We start from the raw sequence: 19,251 nt of genomic DNA, 5'->3' as shown, positions 1-19,251 counted from the left end.
AAATTAGATAGATAATTCCATAATTTTTTATGATTTTTCTCCGATATAGAATAATTATCATAAATAATTTCTTAAAATTGTATAATTTTTCTTCTTTTTTAGAATATTTTATTATTAGCAATTAAATCCTTCGTGTTTTTATTTGATATGATATTTGCATATAAATAACATAATTCATAAAATTAACATATCAAACTGTTGAACGTTTTTATTCACAATTTAATAGGTTAATTACTAAAAAACAATTGATCTTTATTTTTTTTCAATTACTCTGACGTAGAAAAAAAATTATATCATAATTTGGGTTTTTATGTTTTAGTTGTACCACAAATTAATTTTTTTGACGATTTAATCAGATTTTAAGGATGAAAACATTCAAAACAACTCAATTGAAGGATTATATCATATTCTTTTTTATTTAAAAATTTAAAAATAAATCCTTCATCTTTAAAAATGTTCAAATAAGTCCCAAACAATATTTTAAAATTTTTATTAAAATATTAAATAAATTAAAAACCACTTCCGACCCCACCATTGTCCACCGTACTCCTCTAATTTTACGCAACTGATGTCGTTCACCGTAAATACCATCAGATCTTCCTCGAAGAATAATCTGTTCTACAGGAAAGAACATGCCCAAATATGTTTGTTCTTCCTCAAAGAATTCTGGTAGTTTTTCCGGCAAAGCGTTTTAATTTGTTTATTTAGTAAATCAATTTTGTTTTTATATTGAAATGAACTTATCAAAAATTAATGAAATTAGTGTTGTTGAAAGTTTAGTTAGAATTGAACTTTTCTGAAAATATTTATCATTTTAAGATATTAAGTTTTTCTGAGAATACTTATCTTCCTCCGTCTAAGTAAAGGTAGAAAAAAATAGTGTTTTCATAAAAATTTAAAAACTCATTAATCATGCTTATTTTACTAAACTATTCCTACAATACCTTTTAAAAAGTTAAGAGTGAATCATTATGAATCCACTACATCAAATGCTTACACATTAAAATTATGAGGATGATTTGATAATTTTATTTTAAATTAACAATAAATATGGCTATTTTAACTATTTTTATAGGACAAAAAAAGTGATCAATTTTTTTTTTATTTTTATAAGACAGAGAAAGTATTAATATTCTTAATGTTTTCTGAGAGGGAAAAAATCAATTTGTCTAAAACAAATAATTAAAAGAATAAATATAAATACCAATAATGAACTTTAGATGTTATTGTCATATTGTGTTTTATTTTTAAAAACAAATGAAATAAGTAGAAGGTATAAAAAAAACCATTCAGGTTTTTCAAAAAATAGTATATAATTTTTTTAAAGATATTTAAGCCCTTGATATTTTTAAATGGTGTAGATAAACCTGTTTATTTGGAGGGAAAAAAAGCATAGAAATAATTAAATTTTAAGGGACTAAGTGTTCAAAAAATAAACAAAAAAAGGCTTAAATGTCGTTTTTAGAAAAATTAAATTGTTTTTTGCACCATTTAAAAATATTGAGAGCTCAAGTGGTCCAAAAAACTTAAAGGGCTGATGTGATTTTTTAAAAAACTTAAAGAATTTTGTTATATGTTTAACTAATAAAATATAAATTATTGAAGGCAAAAGGCTCACTTTAGCCTCTGAAGTCGGACTGAAAAAATTAATAAGCTACTGAGATTGAAGTCTGCTCACTTTGATCTCTAACGATGTCCAAAATAGTTCATATCACACCAAAAACTTAACTCTGTCAGTTTTTCTGTCAAGTGATGACGTAGAACGTATGGACAAAGTTCAAAAACATCGTTAATATTTAAAATACTTATCAATTTTATATTTATAAATTTTTTAACAATTTTCACCCTTTTCTTCATTTAAATATCAATAATTAAAAAATACTTAAAGTTAACATACTTATTATAACAATGTAAACACAATTAAGTACTTCGAACCCTAATTAAACGCTTTAAAATCCAATTAAATAAATCAAAATTTAAATAAAATCAATTAAAATTAAATTTAAACTTAATTAAATTTCAAATTTAAACCTAATGAAACCTAATAATAATAATAACAATAATAATAAAAAAAAATCACCGGAGAAGACGAACAGGACAAACTTGTTCGTCTTCTTCGGCTGTTCTTCCGCATGGAAGAACATCATGATGTTCTTCCATGGAGAAGAATAGATGAGCAGATGTGGTTTTCGGCGGGTGCTTGGGGATGGGTGGATAAATTAGATTTAATTAGTTGGATTTTGAAGCGTTTAATTTTGTTTCGAAATATTTAATTATTTTTAAATTATTTTAATAAATATTTTAATTTTAAATATTTTTTAATTATTGATATTTAAATGAAGAAGGTGGTGAAAATTGTTTAAAAAAATTGAAAGTATAGAATTTGTAAGTATTCTAAACATTAAAGATTTTTTTGAACATTTTTTCTATGTGCCATGTCATAATTTGACAGAAGAAACTAACAGATTCAAATTTTCGGTATGATGTGAGCCGTTTTGGACAACTATAGAGTGTGAAGTGAGCCAAACTCGATTTCAGGGTCTTATTAATTCTTTCGGTCCAATTTAAGGAGTAAAAGTGAGTCTTTTGATATTATTGAAATAAATTAAAGCAAATTACTATAACACCCCTCACATTTGACATAATTCACAGTTTAGTCCCTCTTGTTTGAAAATCAAATTATATAGCCCCTCACTTTTGATATTGTCAACGATTTAGTCATTCCATCCATTTTGGATGTTAGTCAACGAAGTTAACGAAACTATATGGTCCTCCACTTTTGTTTTTTTCAACGATTTCACCCTTCACTTTTGTTTTTGTCAACAATTTAGTCCCTCAGTTTTGATAATTAATTTATCCATAAGTCTCTTGACTTCGTTGAATAACACTAAAAATGGATGGAGGGACTAAAATATTAACGGAAGTAAAAGTAAGGGGCCATATAATTTAGTTTTAAAATAAGAGGAACAAAAGTGTGAATTATATCAAATGTGAGGGACTTCATAGTAATTTACTCAATAAATTATAGTAGAAGATAAACTAGATAAGATATCTTATATGCATTTATTCCTCTTCGAAAGTACTCCAGGCTTTACATAACAGCAAAACCCCCATCAACTAACAATACCAGGAAGAAGAAGAGAAGCAAGAAAATTATAGAATATGTTAAGTGTTGCAGTTGGGTCATCAGCTACACAGTGTGGCTATGGAAAAGCCTCCGTTCAGCTGCCACTAACCTCACATTTTGGATCAAAGTCGCCATTTTTTCTTTCTATGCCCGCAAGACCCAGTCCCTCTTTCAGGACTGCCGTGGCTGCTATTGACTCCAATGACCTCACTTCCTCTCCGCCAAATCCTCCTCTTCAGGTTTGTTTTTTTATTAACTTTCATTTGCTTATTATCGTATGGAATTGGTTGGTGTTTATCATTGAATTCGGAAGTAGCCGATTTGGGATCTTGCTGTCAAGGTTTTTTAAGATAATTAAATGAACTTTAATAATTTTCTAGGATTGATGTGAACTGTTGGAAGTGGGACATATTGATTGATTGCGTGTGCCTGCACAAGCATTATTAAGCCTCTTCACTTAGTGCCAATTGGTATACAATGGGGAGTCTTGACCATTCACTCCATTTGAAAATTGAATTATTGGAATTTGGTCCGGCCCACATGACATGTTGTGAGGGGGAATTGGTTGCTCGGCCTGATCACGCTACACATTTTGAATGTTCTTTTGGAAAGAATTAGTGTGCTGAACTAAAAAAATTGGAATGCGAACCTGCTTGAATTTGTTTCTGGGAGTTCATTTATGTATGTTATGCTATTTGTTCTTCTGATTTTTGAGCTGCAAAAATCTAAATTTGCTTGATTGTTTTAACAATGCAGGAACAACCCAACAAATACTATTTTCTTGTTGCAAATGCAAAATTCATGTTGGATGAAGAGGAGCATTTCCAGGAGCAAATGTTTGAGCGCCTCCGTCTGTATGGAGAGCGCAATAAAGAGCAGGACTTTTGGCTTGTGATTGAGCCTAAGTTCTTGGATAAATTCCCAAATATCGCCAAGAGGTTGAAGAGACCTGCTGTTGCTCTTGTCTCAACTAATGGTACATGGATCACGTAAGAACACAACTCATCCTATCTTTAGTTTCTTATCGGCCTTTATGCTTCAATGTCTTGATATTAGATATCTCTATTCACAGCACATACCTCAAAATTGCGTAATCTGTACATTGTAGTATCTCATCCTGGTGGAGATATGTAAATGCTTGCTTGTGGCTGCTCGGCATAAAACCATCACTTCACATTCCGTTAATATCCAACAGTAAAGATTAAAAAAATAGGCATTATAATATCTTTAAATTAGTTTCTGATGGTAACAAGCAGTCATGAGCCTTTGTTAATAATCCGGTATTTCTAAGCAGATTTTTTCTTACCACTCTTGTTGCCTAAACCTACAAGACTAATTGTGCAGTTAAAAACCAATATAGAGGTAACCATTAAGCACTTAGATCAACTGGTACGGATAATTTTAGGTTACTGAAAGGTCTTGAGTTTGAGTGTTAAAATTTGATAGAGATAGATCTTCTGTTCCTATGCTTCTGTCCGGTTCAAATCCAAATTAGTCGATGCAAATATGGTGATCAGATACTAGTGTTTAAATTTAAACTTTTAACAAAAAAGTTTCTGAGGTAATGATCCAATTATGTCGACAAATTAAAATGATCTATATTGTGGTTGTTTTGTGTTTGTTATAAACCAATAGATTTCAATGGTATGAATAATGCTCGTGAAACAACACTTCAACATGGTTAATTTGGCCAGTAGATAGATGTATCTAGTCTTGTAAGCCGTAGTTGGGCAAGCATACCTTACATTTTATAGTCTTAAGCCCAGAAATACCATCAGTTTGGATGTTTTCCTTTTTCTGGAAAGTATTCGGCACCTTTTCCTTTGATTACTTGGTTTTAACAAGCTTGTTCAAGTTTTTCACTCTTTTTGATGTTGGTTTATTGATTCAAATACTGAGTCTGCTGCAAGCAATGTCCAGTGTTCACAGACAATAGTTTATGCATGTGTGACGTCTTTGTGCCTCATATATTTGTTACTCTGCCATTGCATCACATGACAGATTTATGAAATTAAGACTGGACCGGGTTTTAGCGGATAGCTTTGAAGCTGCCACCCTTGAAGAAGCACTAGCCTCAAATCCTGCCACTCTAGAGTTTGAGAAGCCTAAAAATTGGACAGCACCATATCCGAAATATGAGTCTGGATGGTGGGAGACCTTCTTACTAGCTGCATCTAAAGAACCGAAAGTATAAAAGTACGTCTCTTTTTCTCAACTCTCCTCCCTCCGTCCATTCTTGTTTTTTTGTTTCTTAGTTTTTAGGTCACCGAGTAATTTTCCGATGTAATAGTAACTCGCAGTTTAAGCTGCTGTTATCAGCATGCAACTGAGTTAGATGATTAGATTTGTTGGTTGCTTCACCCGTTTCTTGCTTGTAATCTTATTGTGTATTTTGAATAGAATGCAATCACCCAGTATATCTTAAGTGAAATGAGTAATTACCTTGGAATCTCCATGGATTCTTGTTTCAAATGTGTGAAACTTCGTCATTCACAGGTTTTTAGCCGAGTACTTACGAGCTATGTTGCACAGAAACAACGAAACAGAAAATGGCCTAACCGTATTCATAAAATATAGGTTATAAAGTTTTGGATTTGCTGAAGTATTTAGAAACGGAACTCCGAAATGCAAGACTCGACAAATTTGAGTGCGACATAGCTTTGGAATGTGGTAAATTTACTCGCTTCCAACGGGGATAAGAGTCCGTTTACTTCTCACAAAGATGATAAATTGTGCTAGTTATCAAATTAAATCTTCCATGAACAAGTTACAAATGGTTGAAAAAAACAGCAAAGAAGCACCTAAAAACTGTTATGCAGTTTCTAATGCTTCTTTTGATCCCTATGAGAATTGATTACAGGTATCTTCTGAATAACCTTCTCATCCAAAACTGCATACTGCTTACTCATTTCCATCCATGCCTTTTCAGCATATGTATCAACATCATCTTCATTCTTCTCATACATAATTGGCACTGTCAGCATCATCAAAAACACTGCACAAACCATGCCACATTGCTTAATTTTAGGGCTGATTACTAGGCCTAATCATCCATGTTCGACTTTTTTTTGTTTATATCCCAAACTTTCATAATCGTCAAGTTTACCATATTTTTCAATTTTCAGTTTCATTTGTATCCAATTGTTCAAATTTGAAATTTTTTCAATTTGAAAAAGGTTCAAATATGTCCTTCACATTTGACACTTAGTCTAAAAAAGTCCTAAATATTTTAAAAAGTATTAAAAATTGAGACCATTTCAAAATGAAAGACATTTGAAAAAACACGTACATTTAAAACTGAAAATTGGAAAAATTGACGATTTTGAATGGGATATATGCAAAAAGTGTTGAAAAAGTGAGGTAATTTTGGATAATTAAGCCTAATTACTATAATTTTCGTGAGTTCACGTCTAAATTGTTATCAATTGAAAATAAATGCGGACCTAGATAAAAAAGGGTGAGAAAGTTGCACCAACTGCTAACAACAGAGATGATCCACAAGAAAGAAATAACCTGAAAATGAAATGAAATTAAAATCCCTTGTTAAAGGATGGAAATGGAAAACAGGGTTGGTCTTACTCTTAAGTCTTACCAACAGAAATTTTTTCAGATCCTTCCCTGAAGCTACATCTCTAAATGTTGTAAATGCCCTGTTTATTTCACCTCTCACCCACAGAAGAACAGTTACAAGCAGCTCCTCCGGCACGGTAATCTTAGGAAATTCCGGAGGGGACCTAGAAAGGAAACGAGAAAGCTGAACTCCATAACTAGCACGAAAACGGAAATATTCAAATTGAAAAACTGCTGAAGTATTTTTTGGGTTAAACTTTTTCAAATGTAGGATTACTTACATATTGAGAAAGGAGGCTAAATTGGACCATAGGAAGAGAAGTGAAAAAGAGAGAATAAGAGAGTGACATAGAAAAGTAAGCAAAGTGTAAGCAGCACATTCAAAGAGCAGCCAGATCACTGTGGCTGCACCAAATACACAGCCTGATGATTGCTTGTTTCGCCATAGTATAATGTCAGCAGCTGAAACCAAACAAAAATATCCATAATCCATGCAGTTGTCACTATACAAATAAGAAAAACTTAATCAACCATAAAAGAAAATTGTACATTTTCCACCACCAAGAACCAAATGGAGAGGTTTCTGGCGGCCGAAGAGACGATTCTTGCGAGCGGAATGCAAGATCGCATGGCTATCAGTTTCGGAATCAGAGGATGAAGACGACGACGATGAATGTTTATCATTTTTAATATCCCGACTCTGAATTTCATCAACCAACTGATCCTGAGGATTGATACCATCTACTGATTCCTCTGCCATGTTTGGAGTAATAATGAGAAATTAATGAATAGTTTGTTTGTTAGTTTGTGTGTCTATGTTGGGAGGTTTGGTTTCTGTTTTGCATGAGAAAATATGATGCCACCATATTCGCTAAGACTTGGAAGCTCTTCCTTTTACCTATTCTTTGCTCATTTCCAATTTCTCAGCTTCGTTTTACATGTCACCATGTTCATGGACAGGCCAGTGAGAGTTCAGGCCTAGCCCAAGAGAACTCTTGCTTTTCTTATTACAAATTTTATAATTTTTTTTATTGTTTATTTTGATAATTGGGGAGTGGAGACCGCTTGTGGAAGGAATTGAATTCACAATCTAGCAGTTTGCTGCCTAGTGTTTATAGCATTTGAGTTATAGCTCATAATTTTTTTTATAGCAAATTACTATGTCACCACTCATATTTGACATAATTTATAGTTTTAATCCCTCTTATTTGAAAATCAAACGATATGCCCTACTTTTGTTTCCGTCAACAATTTAGTTATTCTTCCATTTTGGTGTTAGTTAACGAAGTCAACGAAACTATATGGTCATCTATTTTTGTTTTTCTCCACGATTTGGTCCCTCATCTTTATTTTTATCAACGATTTCGTCCCTCATATCTGAAAATTAATTTGCTCTTAAGTCCTTTAACTTCGTTGACTAACACCAAAAATAGACGAAGGGACTAAACTGTTGACCAAAACAAAGTGAGGGGCATATTATTTAATTTTCAAACAAGAGGGATTAAAATGTGAATTATATCAAATGTGAGGGGTCTCATAATAACTTGTTATTGTTTCATATTACCTTTTTTTCTTTAAACTGAAAATTATTTAATGATATTTTTAATTGATTTATATTTAATATAAATTTTATTTATTTTTTACTATTGAGTAATATCTAAAATATTTATTAAAATATAAAATATTGATTTAAACTTTTTCCGGTAAAAAGAGATTAATTTAGTATTTTGAGGGTGCAATTGAAAAATAAAAGGTAAAAATTAAACAAAATTGGATATTTTACAAAATTAGGGTGTAATTGAAAGGTTAAGGATGGAGAGTTTTTGGAGGGGATTAGTTTTTTAAAAATAGTTTGGCCTTAAAAAACAATCAGTCATAATTAAGATTTAAAAACATTAAGTGTCCAAATGAAAATAAAGGTAAACATTAAGGTCATTTTTATAACTTTTCCATTTTAACTTCAAACTAGAAGTAACTAAATTGAATCAAGAAAGGGAAAGAGAAGAAGGAAGTTAGGAGAAAGAAATGGAAGCTGTAGCAGAAGGACTATGGGGATTAGCAGACAACGAAGAAAAACAAGGATCCATAGGAACAGCACTCAAATGTCTGGAAGCAATTTGCCAAACCCAAGTCTCATTCTTACCAATTATCGAAGTCAAAACCCGTCTCCGCATTGCCACTCTTCTTCTCAAACACACTCACAATGTCAACGAAGCTAAGTCCCACCTCGAAAGATCTCAATTGCTTCTCAAATCCATCCCCTCTTGCTTCGAATTGAAGTGCCGTACTTTCAGTTTGTTGAGTCAGTGTTATCATTTGGTGGGCGCTATTGCTCCTCAAAAACAGACTCTTCTTAAGGCTATTGACCTTACTAATTCTACTTTTCCAGAGTATGTTTTGTGTTTTTGAGTTGATTGTTGGGTACCCTTTTGGAAGAACTGTAGTAAATTTACTGACTTTTTTGTTTTTGGGTTTAGGGTATCTGTTGGATTATGGTCTTGTAACTTCAATTCTCAGCTGGCTACTGCTTTGATTATTGAAGGGGATTATCACTCTGCTGTTGCTGCTTTGGAAACTGGTTTTTCTTGTGGGACTCACATTAATTATCCTGAATTACAGGTTTGTTCTTTTAATTATGCTTTTGCGTTGTCCGCACGGGTTTAGTCTAGTGGTCTAAGCCTCACCCATCTGGGCGCCATGGTCGCTGGTTCATACCCCAGTTACCCTCTTTCCAATAAATAGAGTGGTATGGTTGGGACTGGGCTGTGCGTCATTATATCCCGGATTTGCCAGGTTTTGGGCTTGCGGGCGGTCCACATCCCGTGGGGTTTGACAGTGATCCTGGGTTTCGGCTCAGCGGAGTGAGTCTTCGTAACCAAAAAAAATTAAGCTTTTGCGTTAAATTTGTGTAAAATAATGTTATGCTGCGTTGGTTTTTGTGTCAGATGTTCTTTGCAACTTCAGTTCTACATGTTCATCTTATGCAATGGCATGATAATAGTTTAGTTCAGTCTGCTCTTCATAGATGTGATCATCTCTGGGATTCTTTGGGTCCTGAAAAAGTATGTTTCTTTTTCTCCTTGTTTGGTAATGTTGTGTTTTTTCTTGGGGGTTGTTAATCGTTGAGATTAATTTCTAGTTACTTATAGTTGGTTGTTTTGTTGTTTAAAGCGAGAGAAATGCTTAGGTTTGATGTTTTACAATGAGCTCCTTCACATTTTCTATCAACTTCGTACTTGTGATTTCAAGAATGCTACTCAACACGTCGACAAGTTGGATGCTGCTATGAAGGCTGACTTACAGAAAACGCGTGAAATTCAGCGTCTAAACAATGAACTTAGCGCCTTAAATCAAAGTCTCTCTAGGCCTGGCCTATCCAGCAGAGACAGGTCATTATTGTCTATGAAGCATAGTCAAATTCAACAGCAGCTTACAAACATGACTATATCCACATCATTTGCTGAGCAGTCGCTGGAACCTGCATATTTCGGAAATGCAAGTCGGGCATCACAAGATAAGCTAATTCTGGCACCACCTCCTATTGATGGGGAGTGGTTGCCAAAAAGTGCTGTCTATGCTCTAGTTGATCTTATGCTGGTTATATTTGGCCGTCCAAGGGGGGTTTTTAAAGAGTGTGCAAAGCGCATTCAATCTGGAATGCAAACAATCCAAGGTTGACCTTATGTGCTAAGATATAGTTTTGTTTCTTTTCTCATCGTGACATTCACTGAATTCTATGAAGGGGTTGGATTATCCGCAGGAACTCTTATTCCCTAAATTTAGTAACACATTTTGTTCTCTATCATCCATGTTGGAAATTCACATAACTCTATTGTCCAAAAAAATTAGTAAACCCTTTTTTGCTTTATAAAACTGGACTTCTCATATTCGTCAATTTCAATTGTTAGCTTTATGTAGGTTTAGATTGCCTCAGTTCTTCGATGTTATCATTTAATTATGTGCTCACATTGTTGAATTGTAGCTCTTATACGTTATGTAACCCTTAGGTATTATAATTTATATCCATCATTTATCATAACATTTGCAAACATAGATTGGTGTCTTACAGTTCAGAAATTTGATACTTGTTTTTTGTTTTTGTTTTCCCAGCGGAACTAGTAAAGCTTGGAATAAGAGACGGTGTTAGAGGTTAGCTTATTATTTCGTGATGCTTTTGTCAAAATGTTTTCTTTAATTTATGTTACTTAGAGTTTTCTGGTACTTCATTTTGGGCAGAAGTGGATTTGCGGCACTCTGCTATCTGGATGGCTGGTGTCTATTTAATGCTTTTAATGCAATTTCTTGAAAACAAAGTGGCTGTGGAGCTCACACGGACTGAATTTGTTGAAGCACAAGAGGTAAATGATAACATTATGTCTCCTCCAGGGATTGGTTTCTTTCTATATTAATCAAGATCTAATTTTTTTTTATTGCATTAACTTTCGCAGTAAACATTTAAATTGTTGTTTTCATCTTGATTAACTTGTATTCAACAAGAATTGTTGCTGCATGCCAAGCAGATAAACTCATTGAACTGGTTACATGTCACCAGAACGTAGGATCTGTGGAATTTAAGCTGTTCTTTTGCATAGAGATTTTGCTTTAATGCATGGTTGACTATGGGTTTTTCTTCAAAGTATTTGAATGCACTCCAAATTAAATTAAAGATCTTATAGTATATGTTCCTGTTTTGAAAATCTGAGGTTCACGCCATTAAAGTGAATTATACTGGAATTTATTTGTTTTTTTTTCCTGCTCTTGGTCTTTCGAGTGTTACCTGGCTATCTGTCTGTAATTATGAAGTTCAAGTGCTAAATATAGTATTCATATATTCAGGCATTGGTACAAATGAAGGATTGGTTCCTTCGCTTTCCAACAATTTTACAGGCGTGTGAGAGTATTATTGAGATGCTAAGAGGGCAGTATGCTCATTGTGTTGGGTGTTATAATGAAGCAGCTTTTCATTATATTGAAGCAGCTAAAGTAAGTTGTTCAAGTTCTCATAAATATCTTATTACAGATAGATCAGATACCTATTTAGTTTGCCAGTTGGGTGTTAGTGTCTGTTCTGTTAAGCAAGTTGATGTGCATTTTATTAAATGTTGTTAAGCTTATGGTTTCTAATTTCTAGCTAACAGAGAGCAAATCAATGCAAGCTATGTGCCAAATTTATGCAGCTGTGTCTTACTTTTGCATAGGTGACGCTGAATCGTCGTCACAGGTTGAGTACTTTAAGCTTCGTAGGATTTGAATTTTATTGACAATTGAACCTTTATTTGAAGCTGTCAAAAGCTGTTTCTTTTTTGAAATATTTCTCTTTCCATACAGGCACTTGATTTGATCAGACCAATTTATAGAATGAAGGATTCATTTGTTGGAGTTCGAGAGCAAGCAGGTGTCCTTTTTGCTTATGGCCTTTTGTTGATGAGGCAAGATGAATATGAAGAAGCACGGTAAATGCGTGAGATCTTGGTAACTATTTAATTTTTTCCATGTCATCATTCTGTGCCAAACCTGGAAGATGCTCGACTACCAGACAGATAAATATCAATTCAGTATGCTCTCAATGGTGTTCTTGATGTGTCTATTCGCACAGTGTACTCACAATCTTTAAAGTTCTGTTTGTTTTACTTTGCATGTTGGTTTCCGTATTTTGTGTTCTGTGTCATTCTTTCTTTTCCATCTTCGTTAATATCTTGAGTAGACCTAGACGATGCATGGAAATTCAAAATGGACATCTTATTTATTATGTGGTCTACAGTGCTTAAGGATAGCTGGCCATTTTGTAACTTGATTAGCGTTAGGTTTCCTTGATCAGGAAACAAGACAGAAGAAAGACATTGCATCTCTAAAAGCAAGATACAAACATAACTTAAAAGGTTTGCTTGAAGAAATGTTTGTATCACTAAGAGTCATATGCCGTATTTACAAAACTGAAACTAAAAGCGTGTTCTTGAAGAAATGTTCACAGGCAATGAATAAAAATTACATTCATGGAATCTGCATATTCCTATATCTTCTTGAGCTTAATGCGTGACTGTTATGCAGTGCTCGGCTTGCTAAAGGCTTGCAGATTGCCCATAATAGCATGGGAAACCTTCAACTTATTGCTCAGTTCTTGACCATCCTTGGACATCTGGCTCTTGCCTTGCATGATACTGTACAAGCCAGAGAGATTTTGAGATCCTCCCTCACGCTAGCAAAGAAGCTTTCTGACATCCCAACCCAGATTTGGGTGCTATCTGTTCTGACAGGTATGGACCATGCCCTTCAAGCTTTGATCACAAGTAGATTTTTTTTCATTCTTAATGTGCATTTATTATTTGGGACAATTACTGTCACCATTGTTGGACAATCTGTCATTAATTAGCCAACTAAATTGGTTTATGTTTCTTTGTCCACAATCAATTATATGAATTGTCCAAGTTATAGCCTGGTAGTCTGAAGATATTATTCACAAAGTTCATGTGGAACTATTGGCGTACTCATCTCTCTCAGTTGTGCTGCTTTTTCTGCTGCAGATTTATATAAAGGATTAGGTGAGGTTGGAAACGAAATGGAGAATGAGGAATTTCGAAAGAAAAAGTCCGATGAACTGCAAAAGAAACTTTCTGATGCTCATTCATCCATTCATCACATTGAATTGGTAAGCCAATATTTTTGAATTCCTTACTTGTGACCTTATGACAAAAATGAAAAAGCAAGTTAACATCACATCTGCGAAATCCCTCTGCTCATGTTGGCCGGCACTCACTATCTATTTTCCGCTTATTCTCTAAACAGATTGACATGGCAAGACTTGAAGTTAAGCAATTTCATGAGTTTGATGTCAAGCGTGCCATGGCAAATGAGTCCATGAAAGTCGATTTAGACATTCCAGAATCTGTTGGTATATCTACTCCATTACCAACTTCTTCATCTAGACTACTTGATTTGGATACTCGAAGACGTGGGAAGAGAAGAATTTAGGATCTAACTTTCTAGGCTTCTGTTTATATATATATATATTTTGGCTGATAAAGCGGAATGTAGGGCACTTTAGGCTTGTTCAAGACCAATGCCAGCACTGTAGCCGATCTAGACATTTCTGGCTAGAGACGGTTTCCTTGCACTATTTCTCCACACTGAATGTGTTCGGCCTCACCCTCTGCTGTTATTGTCAAATGCAAATCATGAGGACGTATGGCAAGAGGTTGATGCTGATGTGTGTACAACTTTGGACCGGATGATCGAGTTTGAAGTCATTTTGTTGTGAAAAGTGGCCATTGTAAACTATATTGAATTGCTAATGCTACAGCTGCTTAGACAGAATAGATGTTCCATGTAATGTAATCAGTAAAATTAATTAATCTTTACAGAATGTAGTAGTTGTACATTAACAATTGGTGAAGTATACTTTTCGGACTTGTCTGATTGATAATTCGTTGTTTTTTATCTTCATCTCATCTTTTTCTTCTTCAAAAATTGCAGTGAAGGTCTTGAGGTACTGGGAAAGATTAGTCCACCAGCAAAAGATTATGCTAGCTATGTCTCTGCAGTAAGTCCTGCGATTTCCCTGAGCGGTTTCCAGACGACCTTTCTCCTATACAAAATTGAGTCAGAAAAACTCGAAGGTTAGTTTATCAAAAACAAAACATGCATTGCAAAATTTGCATATGAATGTTCATCAGAAAGGTACTTTTACCAGTTTCCGCATTCAGCAATGACACGAACATTTGGCCGAAGTGAGGGAAGCAATGCAAGAAATTGTAATTCAGCTTTAGATAGGACCTGAACCAACACATTATGGTCAATAGTATCAATAGTAGAAACTAAGCGTGGTTTGTGGATTTTAACATAAAATCACCTTGGCTTCAATGACCCAGACAACAAGTCCTTTGGCATCCGGAGGCAAAGCAGCAAGCCTGTAATCTACTTCTGGTGGATAATACCACCTTACTAATGGCTGTTTCCCTATATGTGCCTGTAAAAGTTGCAACAGTGGCATATAGAAAATTCTACCAATAGTAAGACTATAATTAAACTAAAATCTTTTAAACCAAGCTAATAAAAGTGAAATATTTGAATTTTTTTAGATTATTGTGCATGTGTATATATAATGCAATATCTTATGTTTGAACTTACAGGGCAAACAGGATGAATCTTGGTAAGAGTTGTCTCAGGATCACCAAGGCCGCGAGCAGAAAGGTCAAGGAAGTAGTACCCTTGGTACTTCAGCTGAATCTGGTACCGACCTTCGTACCCGCCTTCATGAGGAGTATAGATGGCTATGGCTTTATGCTCTTCCACATCCGACAGCCACTGTCCTAAATCAAATTTCACCAAATCTCCACCTATGAAATCTTCAATCCCGATCCCACTACACCTAACTACCGCAACATTCCTTCGTTTGTTGCTGGATTTTCCCATTTTCAGTCCGAGCAGCTTCAGGTTTCTGTTTCCTGCCATTTTTGTTAGCACGCTATAGCTTGTTGAGTTTTGCTGATGGAGATTGGCCCTGGTTGGTGAGCCCACATGTTGCAGGCAGGTGGCTGCAGCCATTTGCTTGAGAAACAATTAATGGGTGGTGAAGAAGAAGGTCATGAGAATGTTATGAGAGTTTGAGTTGGACCAAGGAGAAGTTTGTCTGTGTGGTTTTAAGTTGGATGGCTGAGAAGTAGATAAGAAGAGAGCTTTGGACACTTCAAGTCATTGCTATTGCTATCACTCATGTCGCATTGCATGATGCACCAATTTTCAAATGCCATGCTCAACAATAGTTATCCCTTATTTGCTTTAGTTTTACTATAAATTTATTTTATTTATCAATAAATATATTTTATAATTTAATTGTTATAAATATAAGTAACTATGAAATTTTAATAATAACTTTTTTTTATTAAATTAAACATAATTAAATTCAATTACTATCTCAAAAAAAAAATTCAATTACAAACAAAACAAAAGTTCATATGATTTTTAATATTTATTTGAATCAAATAAGTATATTGTTACCATTCTTGTCATAAAATAATTTATTTTTTTAAGAGTAGATAAATGGCATGTTCAATTAAAATCAGTCTATTAAACCAAAATCTATATCTATATACTTATATAATTGAGAGGACCAACGGAGCCTTCTCATTGATTCTCACCAAATAAAATGTTCTGGTAGTTTCCAATTTTTTTAAACTACTTTTATTTTAATTGATTTAATAATCTATTTAATCTGTAACTTAACTTAATTTTATTATTTTTATAATTTTTACTATATTATATAAAAAGCTAATAGTTATTGAAGCTTTATCCTTTAGTTTAAGATTACTACGCAATACGTGTTTATTTTCTAATAAACTACTTAATCAGTGTTTATATAGAATAGAAACTTCATTTACTGTTAGTTATAATTAATACAACTTGATGAGTTCGTACATTATTTGTATGGTTCTTCATGTGAATTATTTTTATGATATGTTGCATCATTCTATTTTTATTTGCAGGGAATAGTGGGTTTTCTTTGGAAATTGGACATATTCCATGGATTACAATGTTTGAGGTATTGTTATTTTATCACACGCAATATTTATTTATACCCTAAAATAACATATGACCAAACTATTGAAATGCGATTTATTTAATTGATTTATTTCAATTCAATTACAAGTATGCATTTGAAGCCTACTATCACTTAAATCCAATAGTGTGGACGATGTTATGCGGTTTGACGATCCCATTGATCTGCAAGAATGGCAAAATGGATGTGGGATATACAAGGAATTGCAAGGTCAATCGATCCCGAGGCTGAAATTTATGCTGTGAATAGAGAAGCAAATTTTCAAATGCTTTTAATGGAGGACAAATTCCAGAGTTGAGTTTATGGACGCCTGGTCTCAAATTGGCAGTGTTGTAAGAACTATAACTTTGCAAAGGTAATCATTAATTGTTTTGAGTAAGTCAATCCGTAGCCTAAATTAGTTTGAGAGCTAATATTTTGGTAGTAGCGATCATATCTATCATAATGTGATTGTATGCTTTTTGAATTCCAGAGATGACGACGTTCGATTTTGTTTTGTGTATTGACTTCACTGCTTGTGATTTGAGTATCTCTTTAAGGTAAGAAAGTTTGTTGGAATAAACTCTCAATTGCATGTAGAGCTTATTTTATCCTCTTGCCTAATGAAGTAATGATCATGAAGCATAATGACATATACTAATCTTATTTAGTAGGATTATTGGAAACTTGCTGCATGTATTCTGTAAAAATTCAATTTTAAGTAAATTGATTTATTCTTGCTATAGATGTAGCAGAACAAATCAAAAAAGAAAATTGAATTTGTTGAAAATAAAACCTCTATTTGTTTATTATTAGATCTGCATTTTTCATGTGTACTCCTTTTTCATTTTTAGTTCTTTGATATCATACACAAAAATGAAAATTTTAGAAATTATTAGTATTTGTAATTAAAGAAAAAAATGAAAAATGAAAAATGAAAAGTTAATATTAATATTCATTTTATTTAAATAAATTTTATTCATCAAGTTATAATTGTAAAAACAATTTTTAAATTATGTAACAAGTAAATGATTTATCACGAATTATTTTTTCAAAAAGTACTTTTTAAAAATTTATTTTGTAATGAGTTTCCAATTTATGTAAATTTCATGATCTATATTTTATTAAATTTTATTTTATTTAATCTCAAGAGCTAATAGTTGGAAAGTTCTCTAAATTAAATTTAAAGCACTAAATTATGTTGTCTTCATAATTTGCAATTTTTTTCACACATGGAAGAAGTCTTTATAACGACTCAACTGGTATATAATAACAAAAATGCTAACTATTTTCTCTCTTTTTTCCCTTATCTTCTAATACTGTCCTTTGTTAAACCATTTAACATATTCTATCAAGGAAATTTGGTATATAGTTAAATAATATAATTAAATATTTAAAAAACAATAAATTTTTTTAGTTTAATAAACATTTATTACTATGCAAACTCTCTCATAACTATTCTATTTTTATTTTCTAATTTGCTTAGACAAAAAATTAACAAAGTGACAAATATATAAAGTGACGGCTATAGAATTAACTAACATGTTTCCACTATAAAAAATTAAAAATCGGTAAGTTGTCATATACTACAGATACAGATTTTCAAACAAGTCAAAACATACAAAAAAAATTGAAATCAATTAATGGGGAGTAAAAAACAATAGATAGACCATTAAACAAAGTATCTGAATTTACGAAAAGAATTATAATATAAAATTTCAAATTTTTTATTTCCTTTTAATTATACTAATTTAAATTATCTATAAATTCTGAAAGTTCATAAAAATCCTAATAATAGATGAAAGGGTTGATCTCATCAAATAGCACCAACTTTAGCTTTTTTTCAATTTAAGCCCAACTTTTAAAACGTCTGATCCATTAACCCAATCTTTCTAAACTTTTCATTTTATAGCCCAATATGAATAATTTTACGCTAAAAAACAAAATTAAATAATAGTTTTTTTTATAATAGATACAATTAAATATATAAAATTTAAATGAATAATTTATTCAAATTGGGTCCTAATAAATACTTTTAGTATTAATTATTAATAAATAAATAATTCATACAAGCTAAAAAATAAAAAATTATAATATAAAAGTTATAAAATAAATAATTTATAGAAATTAAGAATTCATCTGAATAAAAAATAATTTTAAAACCAAATGCTTTTTCAAAAAATTATTGATTTAATAAAAAAATATTTAATAAATTAAATAAATATTTTATAAATATTGGTAGCTTAAAAAAGTTGAGTTTTTGACGAATATTATGAAATATTGAAAATCATGGTACTAGATTCATAATTTATTATAAGAACTGATTGTAGTCAAATTTTAGAGGACGTACACGAATCATTGAAGAGAAAAATAATCGATTCTCAAATGTATTATATTATTGGACATTATTTTTAATAAAATTATTATTAAAATTAAATATTTATCTGATTTCGCGTAAATACGCGGGTTTACGACTAGTATTATATAATTGAGAGGACCAACGGAGCCCTCTCATTCATTCTCACCAAATAGAGAATTCTCATAGTTTCCAACTAAATACTTAATTTAATCTTATTTTTTTAATGATTTTAAATATAATACTTATCTTTAAACTTAATTCATACTTTGTTATTGCAAGTTAATACGACTATACAACTTGACCTTGTGTATTATCAGGGTGATTATTTTTACAAAAAAACTAGAGGTGGCAAATGGGTGTTCTTGGGCGGGTTTGGGTGGGTTTCTTTGGGTTTGGGCATTTTTGGGTTGGGTAATTTTGGGTCACAATATTTTTGGGCAGTTTTGGGTTGGGTAACTTTGGGTTGGGTTGGGTCATGAAAACCCAAAATTACCCAAAATATAAAGTGAAATACTTGAAATCTATATTTGAGATAAAAAGTTCAAAATAAAAAATACCAAATTAAATTTTTTTTAAAGAAATTACTTTTCAAAATATTAATTTTCAGAAACAAATATTTTCCGGGAAAAAAATAATTCTCCCGAAAAAATAATTTTCTGGAAA

The 19,251-nt window shown here is 32.2% G+C and overlaps 4 protein-coding genes across 4 annotated transcripts; 2 read left to right on the top strand and 2 right to left on the bottom strand.

Moving 5' to 3' along the window:
* Window positions 1-3,068: 3,068 nt before the first annotated feature.
* Window positions 3,069-5,552, top strand: LOC126669943 (uncharacterized). The gene is made up of 3 exons (XM_050363592.1): window positions 3,069-3,366; window positions 3,884-4,116; window positions 5,129-5,552. Exons 1-3 carry the CDS (start codon window positions 3,163-3,165, stop codon window positions 5,319-5,321), a joined length of 630 nt encoding a protein of 209 aa, XP_050219549.1. The 5' UTR covers window positions 3,069-3,162; the 3' UTR covers window positions 5,322-5,552.
* Window positions 5,553-5,850: 298 nt separating this feature from the next.
* On the bottom strand, window positions 5,851-7,592 carry LOC126669942 (reticulon-like protein B5). The gene is made up of 5 exons (XM_050363591.2): window positions 7,247-7,592; window positions 6,979-7,159; window positions 6,720-6,861; window positions 6,571-6,640; window positions 5,851-6,122 (listed from the first exon to the last, which is right to left on the bottom strand). The coding sequence occupies exons 1-5, from the start codon at window positions 7,455-7,457 to the stop codon at window positions 5,950-5,952; spliced, it is 777 nt and encodes a 258-aa protein (XP_050219548.1). The 5' UTR covers window positions 7,458-7,592; the 3' UTR covers window positions 5,851-5,949.
* Window positions 7,593-8,671: 1,079 nt separating this feature from the next.
* LOC126667901 (sister chromatid cohesion protein SCC4) lies at window positions 8,672-14,079 on the top strand. Its single transcript, XM_050361030.2, has 12 exons — window positions 8,672-9,087; window positions 9,175-9,316; window positions 9,643-9,759; window positions 9,869-10,370; window positions 10,808-10,846; window positions 10,934-11,055; window positions 11,534-11,680; window positions 11,829-11,918; window positions 12,026-12,150; window positions 12,746-12,951; window positions 13,219-13,343; window positions 13,481-14,079. Exons 1-12 carry the CDS (start codon window positions 8,723-8,725, stop codon window positions 13,664-13,666), a joined length of 2,166 nt encoding a protein of 721 aa, XP_050216987.1. The 5' UTR covers window positions 8,672-8,722; the 3' UTR covers window positions 13,667-14,079.
* Window positions 13,975-15,411, bottom strand: LOC126667902 (NAD(P)H-quinone oxidoreductase subunit N, chloroplastic). The gene is made up of 4 exons (XM_050361031.2): window positions 14,822-15,411; window positions 14,544-14,660; window positions 14,382-14,467; window positions 13,975-14,279 (listed from the first exon to the last, which is right to left on the bottom strand). Exons 1-4 carry the CDS (start codon window positions 15,236-15,238, stop codon window positions 14,222-14,224), a joined length of 678 nt encoding a protein of 225 aa, XP_050216988.1. The 5' UTR covers window positions 15,239-15,411; the 3' UTR covers window positions 13,975-14,221.
* Window positions 15,412-19,251: the final 3,840 nt, after the last annotated feature.

Source organism: Mercurialis annua, linkage group LG2, assembly GCF_937616625.2.
Source record: "Mercurialis annua linkage group LG2, ddMerAnnu1.2, whole genome shotgun sequence".
Lineage (NCBI taxonomy): Eukaryota > Viridiplantae > Streptophyta > Magnoliopsida > Malpighiales > Euphorbiaceae > Mercurialis > Mercurialis annua.
This window is presented reverse-complemented; position numbering and strand designations above follow the sequence as displayed.